The sequence below is a fragment of the Camelus ferus genome, unplaced genomic scaffold (genome assembly GCF_009834535.1).
Source record: "Camelus ferus isolate YT-003-E unplaced genomic scaffold, BCGSAC_Cfer_1.0 contig313, whole genome shotgun sequence".
Taxonomy (NCBI): Eukaryota; Metazoa; Chordata; class Mammalia; order Artiodactyla; family Camelidae; genus Camelus; species Camelus ferus.
In genome coordinates this window covers 1,239,340-1,260,398 of record NW_022588524.1, presented here as the reverse complement: position 1 = coordinate 1,260,398, position 21,059 = coordinate 1,239,340, and the positions used below count along the sequence as shown (strand labels likewise).

The 21,059-nt window shown below is 54.7% G+C and overlaps 1 protein-coding gene across 7 annotated transcripts in view; it reads left to right on the top strand.

The window, feature by feature from the left end:
- Window positions 1–21,059, top strand: part of IKZF1 (IKAROS family zinc finger 1) — an 86,466-nt gene that overhangs the window by 19,077 nt on the left and 46,330 nt on the right. For all 7 annotated transcript variants that reach the window (XM_032476289.1, XM_032476292.1, XM_032476291.1 and 4 more), the window contains exon 3: window positions 2,021–2,140. In XM_032476289.1, coding sequence (XP_032332180.1) covers window positions 2,021–2,140 — 120 coding nt within the window. The remainder of the gene's footprint in view (window positions 1–2,020; window positions 2,141–21,059) is intronic.

Here is a 21,059-nt window from a genome sequence, read left to right as displayed (position 1 = left end):
CCTTCCTCTAGGAAATTATTGGAAAAAAAGAGTTGGCAGGTGGCTCACGTGCGTCCCTCATTCTCGTATTCAGAGCTCTCTCTTCCCCATTTTTGAAATGGGTGAAAAGTAAGGACAAGACTTCAGCCATTGCTACGTAAGAAAAAAAATTTCTTTTTATTGAGGTGTAGTTGATTTACAATGTTACGTTCAGGCGTCCAGCAAAGTGATCCCGTTAGACGCAGACACAAATGTGTATTTTCTTTCCAGAAAATTAGCTATTTCTGCTTTTAAAGTCGTCTGTTCAGGGCAATGATGGTATTATCATGCAGCGCGCATTTACGGGGCGTGAGCGTAACACGGGAACTTTCGATCAATTCCTCTCTGGCCTCTGGTTTTCCCTCGGAAGGAGCTCAGAGCCCGGCCCCGTCTTTAACAATTCATCTTGCATCGGCCATCCAAATGCGCCCAATGATGCTGTCCCTGAAAAGATGCCAGTTGAGGTAACGACCGTGGAGCTGGAATGTGCAAGTGTGACGTGCATTTGCTAGGCAACGCGATGCCATCCCGCAAAGCATCGCCTTGGTGCCTGGCGGGTCCTGTTTTAAATGATTCCCGGCAGGGGCGTCTCCTGGGCTGGGGACCCTCGCCTGGGTCCCGCCTGTCCTCTGATGGGCTGATCCTGGTCTCGCAGGCGGCTTAGTCAAACACACGGGAACGGCTCCCTCTGCCTCGCCGTGTCTGCTGGGCATCATTTGTGTGCCGTCCTGCAGGAACGGGTGTCCATGTGGAAAGCGCCTTTTGTGCGTGAAGCCACGTGGCCAGCCCAGCCATCAGACACGTGGTCCCCGCCTGTCACTTCGTACGGACCTTCCTCTGGAAACGTCATGTCAACCCGCCTTCCCCAGCGGCCCCAATGGGCTGTTTCGTACCCACCTGGGCTCCACTCCAGCTCCTCCCTTGCCCGTGGTTTATGTCTCCCAACTCGATTTTAGGTTCCATCTAGGTTAGAAGATGCCGGAGGCTCAGTTTCGAAGGAAGCAGGTTATTTTGTACCAAGTCTCCAGTTCCCGGGAGTGGGAGTGAGGTTCCCATTTGGGGAGCTTCTGCAGACACGTTTTCTAATTCAGGCATTTTGCATTTGGCAAAATCCTGCCGGCGAAGGATAAGCCACTTCCCTGTGGGTTCTGTTTTGTTTTCGTGTTTCGTGGACTTTCTGTGCAGGTGGAGGGGAGATCGTGTTCTGGGAGGCGTGGGGTTCCCTGGACTTGATCCTGTCCCCCCAAGTTCATGGAATTAGGCAGCTGGCAAAATGCTCCCCAGCTCTTGGGGGAAAAAAAGGGGTGTGGACCCAGAACGTGGAGCCCTGAGCAGGACGCCTGGAAAGCAAGCTAATGTGAGGATGTAGGGGCAGGTCTGCAGGAGGGGGAAAGTCGGCCAAACTTCCAAAGATGCTTTGCACCCAGGCGTAAACCTTCCAGGATTCACACGACGGTGATTACTCAGCCAGCAAAGGCCGGCTGAGGGGATGTCCACTGCAGTGCTATCTCCCCCCCCCCAAAAAAAGATGTAAAAACAATCGAAGGTCAAAAGCAGAGAAAAGATTTATATAAAGGATTCCACCGACATGGGCAATACAGTTGTGGTCACGGGCACAGGAGGGTGTTGATGAGAATGTCTGAAAAACAACATTCATTGTACGAATTCAATACATCCCTGAGCATCTTCGTTGATGTGGAATTACACGTGTGTGTGTGCACACGTACACACGCACCAGAATTGCAAGCGTGGTCATTGTGCCGGGGTCACAGCGGATTTAGCCGGTTTTCGCGTCTGTGTTCTCTTGTCTGGGGGCTCGGCAATGATACTGTTTTATGAAAAGGAGAATGGATGCTGATCCCCAGGGGGAGGCATTCACTCCATCCAGCAGTTCATGCCGTCCCCTCGAACCCGGGGTCTCCCTGCCGGTCCGTGCACAGTGACCACCACCCTCCGGGGTGACCGCTTCCCCCAGAACTCAAGCTCTTCCTTGTGTCCACAGGGAAGGAGAGCCCTGCTGTCAGTGACACTGCAGACGACGGTGAGGAACCCATGCCGGTCCCCGAGGACCTGTCCACCACGTCCGGAGGGCAGCATAACTCCAAGAGTGAGAGAGGCATGGGTAAGTGGCCCGTCCGCGTCCCCTGAGCTGCGGACCCTTTACATCCTCCCAGAGAGAGTGGTCAGGTGGCATGAGCCACCTGACCTGGCGCTTCCCCTCAAACCCCGAAATACAGATCAGCAGGACGGGAGACACGGCTCAGTGTGTCCCCGAGCAAAGAGACCGAGTCGGAGAGCCCCACCCCCCTCGCTGGGGTCGTCTGTCCCCTGTTCTCTGCAGGAAGACATGGGCGGTAGACTGTGGAAAGTGCACATTGCAAGTGTCCTGGCAAGAGAGCTTTCATTTTGGGAGCTTTGGTTTTAGAAGCAGCCAGATCTGGCCACCTGATGTTAACCTCTCTCAGCCTTGTTTCTTCAATGTCCAGTTGAACCAAAACCAGAAAATCTGATAAGCAGACATTTCTTAATGTGAAAAACAGGCCCAGATAATCTCGGCGAGCAGACACTTATGTCTCTTTTCTGTATTTGCCATCTCGCCCACTGCTCCCCGCCGTTAACTCACCTGTGCTCCGTGTTTAGAAATCTTAGAAGAAAACAGAGGCCCAGAGAGGTTGAGCGAATTCACCAAGGTCAAACAGCAGAGCCAGAATGAGACTCAGCTTCTGACTCAAAGACCAGTTTTCACTCCATTATACCGCATTCTCCTCAGCTCATGAGTCAACAGTTCCTTGAAATATCTGTTGTTGTTTTTTTTTTTTAAGAGAGAAAAAAAAAAACTGTCGGGGAGGGCGTAGCTCAGCGGTAGAGCGCGTGCTTAGCATGCACGAGGTCCTGGGTTCCATCCCCCGGCACTGCCTCCAAAAATAAATAAATAAACCTAATTCCTTCCCTCCAAAAAAATAAATAAATAAAATAGAGCAGGGGTCAGCAAGTGGTTAAAAAAAAAAAAAAAAGATTGAAAAAACTGCGATATTGGGAGCCATTTATTTGCAGAAAAGAGTGTCCTGAAGGGTTCACAGGTGGAACCGAGGCAGAACAGACCATGTGTGGATCGGCCGCGTGAGACCCACAGCCAAGCGGGGTGGCACATGGGACGTCCTCAGGGTTATGATCACCACCAGAGTGCTTTTCCGATGCGACAGGCTGATGCAATAACCAAGAAACAGATTTTGTAGGTTTTCATGTGTCTTAGAAACCACGTAGGTTTTATGCACAACGGTTCTTTTTTTTTTTTTTTTTTTTTTTTTGAAGTTAGCTCTACAATTAACTGTACAAACGGGCGAGGCTGATGGCTAAAGCCACTGGGTGTAGCTGAATTAAGTAAATAGGTGCCTTTGCAAATCGATTTTCCCTGTTCCAAGTGGCTGCTGCAGGTGGGAGGGTCGGTGGGAGAAAGAATTGGGAGGAGGGCGTGGCCTTCTGCTCTGTTCCGCGCACATCATTTCAGGGACACGGAAGGCCAAGTTTTGTTGTAACTGATGCACTTACTTCTAAGACTGTCTTCTGTCAATTCCGAGAGAGGCTGGTTTTTATGACGGCTGCAAAGTTTCCCGTCAAAACCCATTTACATAAACTCAAAAGTCAAATGTAAAGAGAGGGATGGTGGTGCGTGTTCGTGAAACATTTGCAAAGGCGGCCGGTGTTCAGTGCCTGAGACGACTGGTGAGGTGGGTCCCTCCCTGTGTCCCTGCACATCGGGCAGCAGACACGCACCCCTAACCCCGGACAGACAGAGGGGCCGGGGGACCAGAAGCCGGGAGAGATCGTGTGCACACGTAGCCACGAACCCTTTAAAGGAACCAAAGCCGAGGCGTCGGAGGCAGGGCTCCAGGGGTCATTAGGGAGAAACTGGGGTGCCCCACCCCAAAATCCCCGCAGGGCTTGGGCATCCTTTAGAGAACTGAAAGTCGGGCCGATTCCTGGAGAGTGAGCGGCGCGCGCTCGCTCACCATCCTTGCGATCACCCGCGGTGCATCGCCCCGTGCGGACTTCAGCTTGTGGGCGCTTTGCCCGGTAAGAGGCCGTCAGGCCCCTGGTGGGCGCTTCTGCGGGTCCCCAGGCCGCGCTCTCACGGTGACACTCCGGCCAGGTCCTTCCTAACGCGCACCCAGCGCCCGTGTGGCCGTGGGGCTGGGGCTGGCCTGTGATGGCCTGCGGTCCCTTTCCCAGTGCCCCCCACCCCGGCCCCGCGTGACCTGTCCCCACGCACGTCTCCGGTCAGCTCCAAGTTCATGCAGAAGGAACTTCAGGGTGGCAAAGCTCCAAACACTCGAGAAATCTCTTTTCTTGGCTTGTAAGGAGCGGTTGCCAGAGCCACGTGGACGGGCAGGGAAAGCCCTTTGACAGATTCAGGGTGGGGGGGGGCAGGTGCCAAAGGAGAGATGGACCACTGCCTGGAGACAGAAAGCACAGAAGCCCAGAGGACGCCCCGCAGCAGAGAGCGGAGGTGTTTGCGGGGACAAGCCAGTGAGGGAGGGCATTGCAGAGAACTGGCGTGTGAGAAACCATCCTTTGCAGGAAGTCAGCTAACTCCTGCACGTGGTGATGGGTTGGTTGTTAAGGTGATGCGTGAGCCGGAGCGCTGAACAAACTGATGCATGAGGCTCCAGGACGCAGTTTTTAGAGCTCGAGGGGTTAGTAGATTGAAGGAAAAGGAAGTGTGCTTGCAGCTGGGTTTCGTCAGCTCCACGGGGAGCAGGCAGAAGGCGAGAGGGGTGTCAGAGGACAGAGCACAGGAAGCAGAAACTCCTCCCTGCGGAGGAGCAAAGAGGAAGGACTGGGAAGGAGGCAGGGTGTGTGCAGGGGCGGGGAGGGCGGAGGGAAGATGGAGCTGACAGTCCCCTCCCACTGAGCCTCCCCCCGCCCTCATTTTAAACCAGCAGCGGGATCCAAACACATCTCACAGAGTGGCTTAAATGGAAAAAAAAATGCAAACCTGCTTTGCTGGAGATGGAATACCAGACAGCCAGGAAAAAGGACAACAAAGGGCAGAAAAAGATCTTTCAAAGATTTGTGAGCATCGTAGCCTCACAGGAGAGACGGGAAAGAGGGTGGGTGACCAGCAGCCCTAAGGAGAGGAATTCAGCTGCTAAGAAAATCTGAGCCACAGAAGAAGCAAACCGAAAACAGAGACAGGGAGCTAGACTAGGGTAAGACCAGGAGAGAGATGACGGGGCCGGCCGGCCCCAGACCCAGGTTCAGGTCACGGATGCCCACTATTCCAGGAGAAATTTCCACCGGAATGTCCCCGGAACGGCGAGAGGCCAAACGCTGGTAAAAGGTGGGGAAGCATTTGGTGACGGTAGAACGAGCAAAGAGATGTTTTTGAAAGGCGAGGAGCCCTCGTTATCCATTTTACACCAATCTAATCTTAACCAGGAGAACAGACCAGAGAGTCAGGAGCAAGATGTCAGGAAAACAGTGGGAATCAGCCCTTTAAGATTGTGGGGCGGGGGTGGGCGCGTCTTAGGGAGGGTGGGCCATTCCTAGAATGAGGAAGGTGATGGTTTTGCACCTCAAGGCTTCCCCCAGTGTTGAAGCAATTAAAGAAAAGATATGGGAGAAAAGAGGTGAGAGAAATAAGGCCAGGCCAAGGCCAAGGCTGCACCCTCGCAGGGCTCCAGTTTCTTCCAGTAAGAGAAGCAAGGATCTGAACTGCAGCATGAATACTTTGAGTTAGACACGGGGGAGAACTTCCCGGCAGGGAGGGCGTTAGTCATCGGGGCAGTCTGCTTCGTGAGACGATGGCTTGTTCCTCTGAAGTGGTCTCTTTAGGAATGAGAGAAATCTCACCTCTCTGAAGTGGTCGTGCGTGACTCTGGTGGCAGCTGGGGATGTCCGTGGTGGCCTCTCAAGGCAACCCCAGCTTTGCTCAGGCAGGCGTGCTCGAGGAGGGGAAAATGGGTTCAGATTTCTTCTGCCAGGCAGTGACCAGGGGCTCTTCAAATCATCTCGAGCACGAATCATGTCCGGGCTGGCGTCCGGTAGAGCAGATAAACGTTTTGAGCAAACAGTAAACCCTTAGTGATTTTCTTCCTCAGCCAATAGCCCTTATATTTCTTTCTTCTGCATTGCATACGTTTTTGCCCGTTACTGCCTTCATCTCCCTTTTTCTTGTTTTTACCTTTTTTTTATTTTAATTTTTTTAATGGAGGGACTGGGGATGGAACCCAGGACCTCGTGCATGCCAAGCACGCGCTCCACCCCTGAGCTGCACCCTCCCCTCTCCCTTTGCTTGTATGGGTTTCCGGGTCTTAAAATTGAGCAAGGCCCCCCACACCCCGGCTCCCCGGTGTCATCGGGGAGCACACAGACCTGCAGAGGAGGCTGTGGGCTGGCTGGTTCCAAACCCAAGTCAGGACGTGGATAATGTGGCAGCTCCCCCCTCCCCTAGGACTGTAGACAGCAGGCCGGGCTGGGGGGCTGGGTGGGCAGCAGCAGAGGAGCCAGGGAGAGGCCAGACGTGGAGAAGGGAGATGAGAGGCCAGAAAGCCGGATGGCCACCCTGAGAGAGAAGACGGGCAAGGTGCGGACTAGGGGTGGATTTAAAGGGAGGACCCGGGGGCGGAGGCTGTTTAGTGCCGTGGGTCTGAGTGGGAAAGATGGTTCACACCGGCACCGAGGGGGCAGCTGATTAGCAGGAGGCCAAAGACTGAGGCTGATCTGGGGTCGAACGAGGCTCCCCACGTGGCTTGGCTACACAGATGGATACTTGAGATGAGCTGGTGCAGAGGGACGCGTGAGGGTCGGCTTGAGTTTGAATGCAGGGGGTATATCGTCCATTTGTCCATGCCTGTCACCTTCTGGAGCGTCCTTGTGCCTCTGCTCACGGACGTGCCCTGTCCCAGAGTGGGGAGGGGACCCCCGTCGTTTCTCCGGGCTTTGCTGTGGGACCTGATTCTGCAGGTCGCATCCCCCAGCGTGGTGTCCAGGGCCCGGCTCCGCACTCCTGAGCATTCTTGAAGCTGAATTAGCACATCTCAGCTCCTTCCCTTCGAAGGGTGCCGTTCACCCTGGCAGACATGCTAAGAAAAAAAAAAAAAAGAAAGGAAAAAAATCTGGATTTTTCTAACTTCCCCCCACCGACCCCTAGAATTCAGGAAAATGATTAAATGTGTAAAAAAAAAAAATACATTTTCTCTTTTGGTCCATTCACTTGAAGTAAAAAAAAACCCTTCATTCGGTCATGACTTTGAGGACTGAAGTGTGGATTTTGCATTCTTATTGATTTACTTTTAACATTATTTTATTGAGTCATAGTCAGTTGGCAATGCTGTGCCAATTGCCAGCGCATTTTCAATCGGTGATTCTGGTGCCAGATTTCACTTGCCTCTTAAAGCTCCAGGCCGGATACGGAGACAGTTCCGAGGGCCGTAAGGCTCCTCCGCGGCCCGGGGAGCGGGGGACGCTGGAGAGGTTTTCACGATGGAAAACAGCGGGCTTTGGTCTCACGGGAGACGGGGCGGCTGGCTTTTGAGCACGGATGCTGGGCTGGCTTATCTCATCAGCAGTTAGAGGAAGCTGTCCTTATCTGTGCGGCGCATCTCCTCTGAACCGACAAACCCCGTGTGAGCTCGGGAGGAGCATTATCTTGCAACATCTGAGCGCTGGCTGCAGCTGAGTTAGACACGGGGGAGAGGGCGTCTCCCGGACCTTCATCCAGCGCTTGGGCATCCTGGCGCCCAGCGTTCCATTTCCCTTTGAGGGATCCCTGCAAGAGTGTCGCTTAGACACCGGTGCGCCTCCCTGTGTCAGTCCCTGGGTCCTCCTAGTTGAAGACTCCTGCGGTGGATTTGATGAGTAGGTCTGAAAACCTGCGTGCTGTTCATCCTGCGCTGCCCTCATCCCGGGACGTCACCACGGCAGGGCCAAACCAACACGATCCCCGTTGCAAACATCTGCCGTTGCTTAAAAAAAAAAAAAGAGATACAGAGTAGCTTTCTTGTTTCCCATTCGAAAGTAAATGTTACAGGTTTTTGCGACCCCTGTTTTGTAGGTTAGTGCAGAACGTTTGGAAAGCATCGTCTTTGCAGAACATGGTGACTTGTGGGTACACTCAAAATAAGTGACTGTGGGCTGGGTCAGGTGCCGTCCTGTCCTAGGATTCGGTGTAGACAGGTAGCACCGGGCAGCCAAGGCTTAGAAACATTCCTTGCAGAAAAATGAAACTGACGTGTGCGTGTGTGTGTGTGCGTGTGTGTGTAGTAGTTGACAAGGGATGGCAGTTGGTCCCTTACAGGGGTACCTCTGTGCCTGGGACCCAGCGGTGGGGACGGTCAGTCCCTGGTTCTGCTGTCCCCCGCCTCGCCGGCCCCGCCGGGCTCCTTCCCTGCTCGGTGACGGAGGCACCTTGTCCGTCACCTTGAAATAGGAAAAGCGCCAAGCGGGCGGGTCACGAGGTAGACGGTCGTTCACGGAGGCCTCCACGGAGGTGAGCGTCACCTCCAGCCGGCGACTGGCTCCCAGAGAGGCTGCAGCATTTGGAGAGATGGATGCCTGCCCGTAACACCTCCTGGCGGGTGACTTGTGGTGACCCCACAAAACGCCTACATTTCCTAAGAAAGCAAACACGGGCAGCAGCCACGGGCAGTGTGGCAAGGCCCCTGCAGGGTCTCAGCCGACATCAGGTGCTTCCCAGCGGCTGGAGGGACTGGGACACAGGGCAGGACCTGGCTGGAGGACCAGGAGGGGTGCGCAGGGCCGGGGGACCTACGCCCGGCTCTGTTCTGTCGTCCCAGGGCCAGCATGTCCCAGCCTGCCTGTACCTGGAGGGCAGGGACCACCCTGATGAAGGCCAGGCTGCTCTGAGCCCCGCTCCCCTCTCTCCCCGAGCTGAGTTCACTGTGCAGATACAGTTTGTGTCGGCTTAGCGTTTGGTCCACACTGTGGCTTCTCCGGCCCTTAAGAAACGAGGACATCCTACTGATTGGGCCCTTTGCTGTGCCTTGCGGCCCCGGGCAGGTGAAGCCTGGGGACAGATGTCCAGGCCGCTGTCCTGCACAGCAGGGCGGGAACGCACCTCCTTGCTCTCGGGGACTCAGAGGTTCCTCTGAAGCATGTGGACAGGAAAGGCTCAGACCTCGCTGGGCTGGGGAGTCGGGGGAGGATGGGGGAGGGTCGGGGGCCGGGGGACTTAGGGGGCTGAAGTTTGAGCCAGGGCGGAGGAGGTGAGTCACATTCTGACCTCAGGAAGCCAGAGGTGGGTGGGCGGAAGGGCAGGGGGGTGGGTGGAGGCTGCAGCCGGCCCTGGCGGGGCCCATAGGGGACCCCTCAAAATGTTTCCTCTGGGGAACAACCCTTCACACTTGCCGGCTGGAAAGATCGCGCTGGTGACCGCTGGCCAGGAGGCCGCGGCACAGAGGGCTCTCCCAGCAGTGGCCGTGGCGCGTGTCCACGCTGTCAGTGTGGGCGCGGGAGGGACACGGCTGAAACTACCCCGGTGGTGGCGGGGGCGGCCGCGATCGGCTTGAGCAGAACCAGAAATGTACAGGGGCTTGGGGTGACCTGGAAGTCGGGGGACGGTTTATAGCCAAGGAGCTGTCTGGAAGGCAGGATGTGCGTGCTGGGGGTGGGGAGCCCCTTCTATCTGTGCCAGGAGGTCAGCGGGAGGGACGGGCGCACCAGGGCCTTGGGGACGGTTGCATGTGATTGTCTGGAAGAAAAAGCAAGGAAGGAGGCAGAGGGGGAGTGGATTCCGGTGCAGTTTCTGGACAGAAATGCTGCGTGGAAGTCACGGGGACAGAGAGTTCAGGGAAGGCGAGAAGACAGGGTGGGTGGAGGGTGCTGGAAAAAGGTGCTGGCAGGAGATGGGTGGTGATGGATGTCCCAGATGCAGCCAGGTCTAAACGTAGGGGAGCCTAGCCTGGGGGGGGGGTGGAGCACAGATAGGCAGAAGGTGACCTTAGGGACGAGGACATGAAGGGACGAGAGGTGGGAGCAGGCTGAGGGGCGTGGCTGGGGCAGGGGGATGTTTTCGGGATGACCTGTGTGAGAGGGCACCATTGAAAGATGCTGGAGGTTCCAACAGGAGCAGGGGCTGGGGACCTCACCTTGTCCCAGCCTGGCCTGTGTCCCCAGCTGTCCCCCTGAGCCTCTCCCTCCTGCCTTCAGTCTCATTCCGGAGTCGCAGGGAGCAGGGGCCCCCCGACCCAAACTGGTGGGGCCCCCGTGTCCCTCCTGCCCAGCTGCGTGTCTGCCCAGGGTGGCCCTCGCAGAGACAGCGCCCCTCCGGGGTTTGCTCAGAGCGTCCCGGCCACCTGGGCAGCCCAGTGTCCGGAACTTAAACTGCATTTAAGGTCCCTCCAGGGGACGATTCCAGGCCCCTGTTTCTCAACGGGCCCAGTTGGTATCTGGGCAGAGGGACCTTCATTGGTTGAGACTGTCCCTCCCACTGGGGGGGGGGGGCTGTCACCACCCATGTCACCCCCCCACCCAGGTCATCCTGACGCCCTGAGGCCCCCACACACTTCCCAGCAGAGAACCCAAATTACAGCCCTCCCCTCCCCCCACCGAACCCAAACACCCCATCGTCACGTGGTTCCGCGTGTCCCCCGCACGGGAGCGTCACACTCTGTGGCTCACGGTCGAAGATTTTTTAATACAGTCAGTTGTATCCCAGAATCTGAAGAATGGATTTTTTTTTTTTTTTAAAGGGAATCACCTTTAAAAAAAAATGGGCCCAGGAAAAAAAATCAAAACACTTGCCGCCTGGCCTTCCCAGCCCGGCTCCAAGGGAGCATGTTAACTGCGAAAAGTTGCCCATTTTGACAAACAGAAACCAGAATCCAGAAACGTTAAACCTAGTTGTTGTACTGAGGCCAAGAAAGACGGATTCTGAGCTACGCGAGCCGAGAAGACACACGGTGTTTTCTGTCCTAGGTTTTTGGTCCCCATTTTATTTTCGGCTGTGTTCCATCTGTGTTGAAAGAATGTTGAGGTCTGTGTGTTAAACAGCCAACCGACATTTCGGTAACCTTCCTTCTACATGGGGTTTCAGAAAGAAATGGAAAAAAAAAAAAAAAAAAAAGAGAGAGAGAGAGAAAGATTCTACACTGTGGTTGCCAGTTGCCACCTGTCCTCCTGGCTGGTTAGAACATTTTCTGATTTGGGAAGTGTGACTATAACCCAGAAAAAAAAAAAAAAAAGAAAGAAAAGAAAAAGAAAAAAAAAAGCTTCCCCTCCTTTTATGCAAAAGCCAAGAGGTTTGAGCAGGCAGGGCTGAGCCCTAACCATCACCCTGTGAAGTTTCCACGGCCCTGGTTTGGTGCGATGAAAACACTGGGCCGGGGCTGCCGCGCCCCCAGGAAGCGACCTTCCTGGATTCACAGCCACCCCCCGGGTTGAGGAAGGTGGAGGCCGGGCCGCTGTTCCCGCCAGATACGCCCAGCACCCTGCACGGTCTTCGCAGGAACTGCGGTTACTGCAGATCTGCGCAAAATTGTGACCCCTTGGCCTGCTAGGGTTTGGGGGGCCGGGCGGCGGGGAGGCCGGAGCTCACAGGAAACTCAGGAGGGAGCGTGTCAGGCCCCTGAGCCGGAGCAGGGGGACGTGCCCACTGTTAGACAACCTGCCAGGCTCCCGTCCACCTCTCGGTAGCCTGGAACCCTCTGAGGGTGAAAGGCTTGACAGCACGGAATATGGGCAAATGCCATCAGTTAGGAATTTTATATTTTTTATTTTATTTTATTTTATTTTATTTTATTTATTTTATTTTATTTTATTTTGAGAGCTGGTTTATCTGCGTGTACAGTGGCTCAACGATGGTTTTCATGTCTCGACAGCTCCAAGGGGAAGCTGGCATTCCTTTGCGGGTGGCTGGGTGGGGGTGGGGGGGAGGGGGCAGGGGGAGAGACTGTCCAGCGAGAGTTGGTTCCAAGTGACTCTGGACCGACTAGACTGTCCGGATTCATAAGGAAGGCGCCGCCTTAAGGCACGTCACTTTTGTGGCTGGGGGAGTGTGACCAGGAAAGGCTCCTGTGTCTCATTCACGAGACGTGATGATTATTCCTATTGTGGTTCTTCGGGTTTGAAGAATTTTAAAGGCAAAGCAAGGCTGGTCTGCATTCCCTTAAGATGTTGCTAAATCACAATGATATTTTTTCCGGGAAAACCCTGGCCTCGCGCTGTCCTTTGAAACGTGGCCTTGAACTCAGTCTTCTCCAAAATATTTCTGTATCGAGATCCTTGGGTGAGACATGTGCGCGGATCTGGGGGGCGACCTCGTCCGTGTCCCTGAGTGTGCAGTGGTTTTGCCACGACACGTTTTCTGCAAAGACTCAGAGACACGTGAGGGGCTCACTTCCACTGAGGGACCCGCCTCAAAGCATCTGACCCTGACCTTGGGGCAGCTGGGTTCAGTGGAGAATCCAGTGCCCTGTTTCCAGGAGGGAGTCCAGCTAGCTGCAGGGACCTTCAGGCGCCCCGTCTAGGGTGTGGCCCCTCCAGGCCCCCAGAGAGTAATTTCCCTGCAGGGGATGTGGCCGCAGGCTGCTCATTTCCACGGAAACCACGCGGGACTGATTCCCGGAAAGCCTGGAACAGCCGGTGTCGGCGGGGGCGACGGACGGACGGCCCCCAGCCTGGGATCCCCACTGTGCCGAACAGCGCGTGGGGCCGAAGTGGCCTTTCTCATTTTCCAGGATGAAGGACTGTCACACTCGAGGTGGAGTCCCGCAGAAATGAGAAAGGGACTTTTACGAAGGCCCTGCAGGCCAGCGCTGTGATGGTCTGGGTTATGATTCTTGGAATCAGGCAGAAGTTGGCAGCTTTCGCAATTTCACTGCGCTCTCCAGTTAAACAGGGTAACCATACAAACGCGACCTCGCCGGTGGCCCCAGAGCGCTTTCCGATGGCTTCTGTCCCCTCTCATGGTAAATCAGGGCTGTTTACTATTACCCGGTGTGGCCCCACTTTAGTTAATCTGAGCATCATAGTCCAAGAAGTCTCGGGGACGCTTGTCATCAGCAGACGGTGCTGTGGTTTTAAGTGAAGTGGTTTTAATCCCAGAAGATAACCGGGTCGTTGGGCCGTTGTAAACCCTGCACTCACAATCGTACAGCAGTATTGTTATTACTAACGTGTGGGCTTTTGATGTTTCAGTGTAGCTGTAGGTGCGAAAAATTCTGTTCAGGGCCGTGTGTGCGTTCACTTGTCTGGTTTCCCCATTTCTACATCTATTTCTTGTTACGGATGGAGCACCTCCATTGAAAATAATAGTAACATGGGGAGGGTGGAGCCCGGTGGTGGAACAGGGGCTTGGCACGCACGGCGTCCCAGGTTCGATCCCCAGCACCTCCGTTTAAATAAATAAATATACTTAATTACTTCTCTCCCCACCAAAAAAACTGGAAAAAAAAAAAAGACAATAGAAAAATCTTCAAATACTTACATGCTGAGCAACACACCTGTTTAAGAAAAAAAGAAAGAAAAATGATACAGGGTGGAATTAATTTGTATATGTTTTATTTAACTCAGTATTCCCCAAATATGATCTATTTTTTAAAATATTTTTTATTATTTATAATCATTTTACAATGTTGTGTCAAACTCCAGTGTTCCCCAAATATGATTTAAACATGCACTCAATATAGACAATCGTTAATGAGTATTTTACACCCTTTTTTTTTTTTTGTACTGAGTCTTTGCAACTCAGTGTGTCTTTCGTGCTGACACACATCTCAGTTTGGAACGGCCGCGTTTCGAGTCCTCAGAGGCCACGCGTGTCTGGGGCACCCTGTTGGATGGGGTGGACCCGCGGTTGTGTAGACAAGTGTGCCATGATGTCCCAGACAAACTTTTCAGATGAATCCTTGCCGACACTTAGCCAGAAACTGGTTACTGGTCGGCTCCCTAACGTAGTTTTAAAATCGGCTTCGTCTTCAGAACACATTCTCAACGCACCCCAAACGGATGTGAAATTGGGCCTTCAAGTTCTGGCTTTGGCCATCTCTGATTTATGGAAAAATCTTGTTCCAGCCTGACTGTGTCCGTCGTTTGGATTTATTTGCTGTCGCTCTTTGAAACCAACCTCAGTTTTGTAGACACCTGATTGAGTACAAAGTCTCGAGAATAGAGCAAAATGTAACACCCGGGAAACAGAATCGTTTCCCGGGGCCTAGAAGCTGAATTGCGCCCAGAAACATGTTGTTTTTAGTTTTTGTTTTCATCCCTTCAGCTTATCCTGCTGCACCTGCCATGGCGGTTTAGGGGAGTGGGAGGTCCCTGTGAATTTTTTTGAAACCAGGCAATGGTTTTATGGACACAAAGCAGGTCCCACCAGAGGGGCACCGAGTGACCAGGTCTCCGAAAACGGGCACCCTCCCCTCTGCACCATCGTTTGCAGCAACTGTGGGGATTGCAGCTTCTCAATCACATCCCAAAATATGCTTCCGTGACCTGAGGAAGCCATGAAGCCGAGGTGGTAAAGCAGAGGCTTTTTTTCTCTTTTTCTTTTTCTTTTTGTTCATTTTAATGGGGGAGAGGGAAGTGGCCAGCCTCCTGCACCGCATCCTGAGAAACCCAGCCTGGTGTTCCGTCTCGGCACACGGGTCCTGATGCCCATGCATGGGCCCCCCCTCCCTGCACCCGACCGAGCTGAGCTGGGGGCCCAGGACCCCAGCCTTCCTGTGCAAGGCTGCCCTGTACCTGCTGACCGGGGGACAGCGTGCGCTCCTGTGGCCGCGGGCTTCCTGGGCGTGCCGCGGCCCACGGCCGCAGGCCAGGCGCTGGGCTCTGGTTGCGCCGCTCTCAGTGTCTTTGCATCTTTTTTTCCCCTCTCGTTTTCACCATCTTTCTTTCTTCTTTCATCTTTCCCTCTCTCTCTCCTTCACCCTCCCTCCCCTTTCTCCCTCCCTCCCCCTTTCCTTCCATTCCTGCCTGTATTTCTTCCCTCCTTTCTTTTAACATTGACTTTGGAAACAATTTCACCAAGATTCTCTTACTTGGGGCCAAGGACCGATGATGGAGACCTTTTAGCTCAGGAACAAACTAAAAAGGCTTCAAGGAAAGAGTGCTCGGGCGCCCTGGGGCACCGCACACCTGCGCGATGGGGACCCCAAAGTGGGAGTGTGGACGGCGGTGCAGGGAAGACGGCGCCGCCTGGGTCTCCAGGTCACTGCTCTGGCCTTTTGCTGCTTGTAAAGATGGGGGGGGTGTCCCCTGGTTGCTTGGCAACAAGAACTACCTGTCCGCACAAGACGGCTGTACCAGGGAGGCAACGTCGTGGTGACAGGGTGCACACCTGGCTCAGCTGAGTGTTGGTGGAGGGAGGCTGGGCGGCAGGCGAGGCTGGGCGGCAGGCGGGGCTGGGGGCCAGGACGGTGCCCCTCGGGCCCACGTGCCCGGAACGCGCCCTTGGGGGGATCCAGGCTTTCCCATCACCCACACTCACTTTGCAGTCCCCACCCCCCACCCCTGTCATGCCCCTCGGAGCCCCAAACACGGTACTTGAATATTTGAGGCAAGGCCTGTTTTTCCTTTTAGAAACAGTCCAGAGTCCGTTTGGACCCTCAGACCTTTGCACACGGTGTGGAATGAATCCGGGAAAGGCTATTGCTTTGTCCGAAAACGAGGTTTAATGGTAGAGTAGTAAGAATTGTTTTCTGGGTCGACGTCTCAGTTCACCCTAAAAAGCAACCTTGCGGATGATGGTGGGTCCAGCTCGCTGCAGGGTTTGGGGCAGCCGTGATGAGGGCAGGCGTCCCCGGCCTCCGCAGCCATCATCCGCAGATGCGCTGACCTTGTCCTCGAGCGCGTGCTGTGCGGGGTGGTGCTGGGAACGCCCCTTAACCCACTGGCTGGGTTGGAACGATGACCATCTTGCTTCCCCTGCTCCATCAGCGCTCCACGTGCAAAGGATGCCGCGGGGCCCGTGGGTGACTCCTCCATGTAACCCACACGAGGGCACCGGGCTCTCTGTGCCCGGACCTTGTGTGCAGCTGGACTGCTCGGCCCCTGCAGGCAGCTCCTCTGAGATGGGTTTCCCACCCTGGTACCACCATGGGGAAAAGCCAGAGCCCTGATGACCTCAGATCACACCAGATCCAGTGGATTATGAAAATCCTCTTTCTTGGGTCTGCTCGTGAGACTGGCTGGAGGGGTAGAAAATCGTCTCTGGGGAGAGCTGAGAGTTCAAAGTCAACCTTTTCGCCATCAAATAGCAGTAATTAACACACAGGGAAGGAAGCAGTGCTTACACAGTTGAGGGGGGAAATAAAATGCCACCTCGAAATGTAAATCGAATATACACGGGAAGGAAGAGGGAAACGAATGTTTCCAGTTGTGCTGTGGAATTACGCTTTGCTTTGCAGAGTCTGGCCTTCTCCCGGCCCTTAAGAGACAAATAATCTGGATTAAGAGCATCGTAGGGATCTCAGAGACCATTAGTGTGCCCTCTGGTGACGCACCATCTTATTCAAGTGTGTACAGGTGTAGATTCTGAATTCATTTTTCCCTCTTCAGTCTTGAACGTTGGAAAGGAATCGCAAAGTTAATTGGCACGTTAGTGAAAACGGTAGTAGCTTCAGAGCGCCACCCCTGAATCGGTTCCCAGCTTCCAGCCGCTGTCATGGGGAGTCAAATGCGTGAGAAGTGGGGTCCCCAAGGGGTGGGCCAGACGGCAGACACCTGCAGAGGACCTTGCACGCCGTCTGTGGCGGGTGTGCAGCCAAGGGACCGGCCCAGCTTCTGAGCAGGGTCAGCATTCCAGAGCACAGGGGAGCAAGCCGGGCGTGGGGACCAAGCCAGCTTTGGAGGGTCGGTTAATGAGGAAAATGCTTTGTAAGTATCCCCTTTGTCCCAGGCACCCCGCAAGACACAGGGGCGACCGAGAAAGGTCGGATTCAGGGGCTCCAAGGGTCTACCTGCTGGTGGGAGGGAGGAAGGGTGCAGCTGAGCGGAGAGGGGAAAAAGTAAAAAGGGCAAATACACAGATATACTGTGTTCTTGACCCTCAGGCAGTTCTGCCGGGTGTGGAGTCTGCTACGTAACCGTGAGCATGTTTGCCCAGTTGCACTGAAGTTCACGGCCCCTTTTATTAACTGCAGTAGGTCCGTTCCCCAGGTGAAAAGACGGATCTGTGTGCATGTGAATGAAACGAGGGAAATTTAGGGAAGGTTCTGATTTAGGGAGGACCCCTTCCTCCACCCCCCACACCCACAGAAGCAGCCATGCACACAGATTTTTTTTTTCATATAATTTTTAAGGTTTACTTTCCATTAAAACGTTGGCCATATTCCCCGTGGTGGGCAGTACATTTTTTTAAATTGAAGTGGAGTTGATTTACGATGTGGCGTTAGTCTCAGGTGCACAGCAGGGTGATTCCGTTATGCATTTATATATATATCGTTCTTTTTCAGACTTTTTTCCATGATACATTATCACAAGCCATTGCGTGTTGTTCCCTGTGCTGTAGTCGGTCCATGTTGTTTGCCTCTTTTATATGCAGTAGTTGTGCCTGTCGGTTTGATCCATGCTCTGTTGCACGGACGGATTCCCATTCTCACAAGCCCCCCAGACAGAAGCCCCCTGGGTGTCATGAGTGCGGCCTCCAGCATCCTCGCCAGACACCCCGTGAGACGGCCGGTGTGCGGTTTAGGGAGACGCTGGTTATTAGAAAGGCCTTGAACGGATCTGCTTGTGTCCGGAGCCGTCCCTGCAGCAAATGCAGCATCAGTAATTTCTCCGGAGCACGAGGGTCCTTCCAGCCACTGGGGACAGTGGAACTAGCCCCCCTTCTCCTGGCCCTTTCCTGGTTCCCTCGCGTGGGATGCAATAAACACGGGACCACGTCTGCTTTGCTTCCCCGTGTTCTCACACTCCCCTGGGCATCGCTCAGTGTGCCCGCGTCTCCCGGAACCCAGCCTGGAAGGACCTGGCTGGCCTTGGACGAGGAACCCTTTGTCCTGGTGTCTCCCTGCCAAGAGGGTGTGAGGGAAGGCGGCTTGCCGAAGCCAGGCATGTGATCCAGCAGGGCGCGCCGCTCTTGGTTTACAAGCACGTGGGCCTCAAACGCATCTTCTGTGCTTTTGAAAGTTCCTAGTCCAGCTCCGAAGGGCAGGGAGCCGCATGCAGATAGAACCTTCCAGGCTGAGACGCCGACTGCTCCTCGCGCAGAGTGTGCGTGCACGCAAGCTTCGTGCAGCCCAGACCCAGGTAGGCGGCCGACCTGGGCATCGTTCTCGCAGGGACAGCTCTGAAGACACCTGCGCCCCTCATCTTGCCTCTCTGCCTCTGGTGTTTGGATTCTCAGGTCCTGTTTGGTGCAGCGTCCGGGTCTTTTTGGAACGCACGTCTGTGCCCAACGCAGGCTTGGTTGCAAATGAGACCATGCCTCCTCTTTCCATGCTTGGCTCCACTGCACCTTGACGCAATGCCCGCTGAAAATGGAGCCTTTAAAAAAAATTCAGATGATTTTTTTGAAGATGAAATTAGCATACTTGGGCTGCCAAGGACGCCACTCTGTCCCATCCCTGGCCCTGCTGTCAGGACAGGCTCGTATAAAAGAAATCGGTCCATGGCGGTTTGTCAGCCAACCACGCCTGAGGTCAAAAAGCCTTACTTTTAAACCGTTGAAAACAGAGTTTTTGCAAGTTTCTTAAAAGGGGCAAAGCTCACACTGTGCATCGAAGCGAGCACAGAAAAATGCGCCCCTGGAGCACGCCTTCCGCCCGCCTCTATCCCCGGTAAAGATAGTCTTAAAAGCCACCGAGTCTGTCAGACCTTCAGTTGAGTTGAATTTTGACTTTTGTAAATGGAAATGCTGCCTTTGAGCAAATGGATCGATCAGCTCCTGCGATCCCGAATCTCCGCAGCTCAGATGAAATGCTTGGGGTCATTATCATGTCGTTTTGCGAATCATGTGCGCGCAGGAGATGCACCATCGCGACGGAAGGATTTCTTCGAAAGCTTAAGGGAAAGGGAGATAAGGTGGGAGGCGTGCTTTACGGCACCAGGTGTGTGGACGGTCCTGCTTGTGACGGTTCGTGCAGGCGTCACCGGTGGGACCACTGCCCGTTGCCACTTCCCGACGCTGTGGGTCAGGAAGGCTCACGTACGAAGACCCGCAGAGGAGCAGGGAGGGGAGGGACGGAGACATGTCTCCCTGCCACTGAAGAATGCGATTCATTTAGGAAGAACAGAGAAAATAAAGGCTAGAGACCAGCCTCCAGGATTTCGCTGTGAAATGCCAGCGGCGTTTGCAAGAGAATTCCCGTCTCAGAGGGACGTATCTGTCCATTTGCCCACCCACCTGGGCTGCCGCCCCCCAGACTGTTAAACAGGGAAAGAAATTCATTTGTTGAGTTTGTCAGAAAAAAAAATTAATAATAACTTATTTGACGTCTTCGAATGGCTGTTCGGGGTCCACGGAAGGGACTCAGGGGGGTCCTCACAGGACAAAGGAAACGAAGAGGAAGGAGTGGCTGAGCGCCCCGCACTTTGGCTAGGGGCAAAAATTCTTACCTTAAAAAAAGAAAAAAGAGAGTGGGACGTGTACATTAAGAAACAGGTACTCGGGGCACCTTCTTGGAGGTGAAACACCTCTGTAAGGTGTTGCTTGCCCGATCCCACAGCGCCACGGACAGGACAGTTGTGCGGTGGTTTTGAAGCCTTGCGCATCATTCACAGCGGCGGCGGGGGGGCTCTGCGCACGTGGCGGGGGGCCCGGCCACCGTCCGGATGCGGGCAGGAGCAGGCAAGGAAAACGAGAAAAGAAGAAAGCAGGGCTGGGGCTGGCCAGGGCACAGCAGCCTCAGAAGGGAGTCGCCACGTGCCGCGGTGACGGTACCCACCCGCGGGGAGAAATGCACCCGCGTTGCGCTCTGCGGATGCTGGCTTTGCTCCTGGATAACGTCCGGTCGGCTGGAGGGAGGCAGGGGGCACGGTGGTGGGGACAGGTGGGCGGGGGCATCTGCCTCTGCTTCCCTGGATGGCCGCGTTCCCAGCACGTGCGCGGACCCTAACCGCGCCTCGAGGGGGCGGGCAGTGCCCAGAGTCATCCCGCCTCCCCAGGCCCGGGGGACAGGGTTGCTTATACAGGTAACGAGGTTGAGTGACTGATTTCAGATCACACAGCTTCAACCTTTCAGTCTTTTGACTCTCGGTTTTACCGTTTCAGTTTAAGCCTGTGTGTTTGTGAGCTAGGCCACCAGGCGAAACTCAGGGTTACCAGCTGAGTGGCACCTTGGACAGCCCTGTCCTGCCGTCCAAGTGGGGCTCGGAGGCAGGGAGGAGACCACAACAGGCGAGGGGCGGAGTCAGCTTTGGTGGAAAGCGTGTAGGCTTTTTGGAAGATGTGACACATGGCTCTGTTCCCCCAAGAATGGGCAGACTTCCAAGAGGCTGATGGAGAGAGGACCGGGTCGGGGGACAGAACCGTGGGCCCGGAAGTGTCCCTGCGGCTCCAGGCTCTGCGTGGTCTGGCCTCAGACACAGCTTCCCGGAGACGTGTTCCTGAGACAGTCACAGCCGTGGGGGTGACGGCGAGTGGGCTGGGGTGGGGGTGTCCCTGGCTTTGCCTCCCCCACCAGTGACTGCCAGTTTAAGCCAGCGAATCTCTCGCCTTTCCTCAACACATCTTGTGGCCTGTGTCCCCTGGACTGGAACCCTATCCCATCGGGGGCGTTCATGCTTCTATTTTAAGTCATGTTGTGGGATCGTGTGCAGTAACTTTGGGGTGCATGGACCCTCCGGGCAAAGTTTGAGTCGAGACTTTGGAAACAAGGCGGCTTGTCTTGTTAATTTTGGAAATTCATCCAGAAAGAAGGTTTGGAAATACGAAATTTGGGGACAAGGCTCCACGTGAGAAGGAAACAGTCCCCAGGTCAAATTGAGGCATTGGGCAGAGCAGACACTGGGTAATGGATGCAAATGGCAGTGATGGGGGGACCCTGGGGGGGCTGAGTCCCTGGGGCAAGCACGTGGCTTTGAGGCCGCTGCCTCTTCCCCCCGAGCGTCCCGGGGGCGCCTTCCTGGGGTCCCAGCTG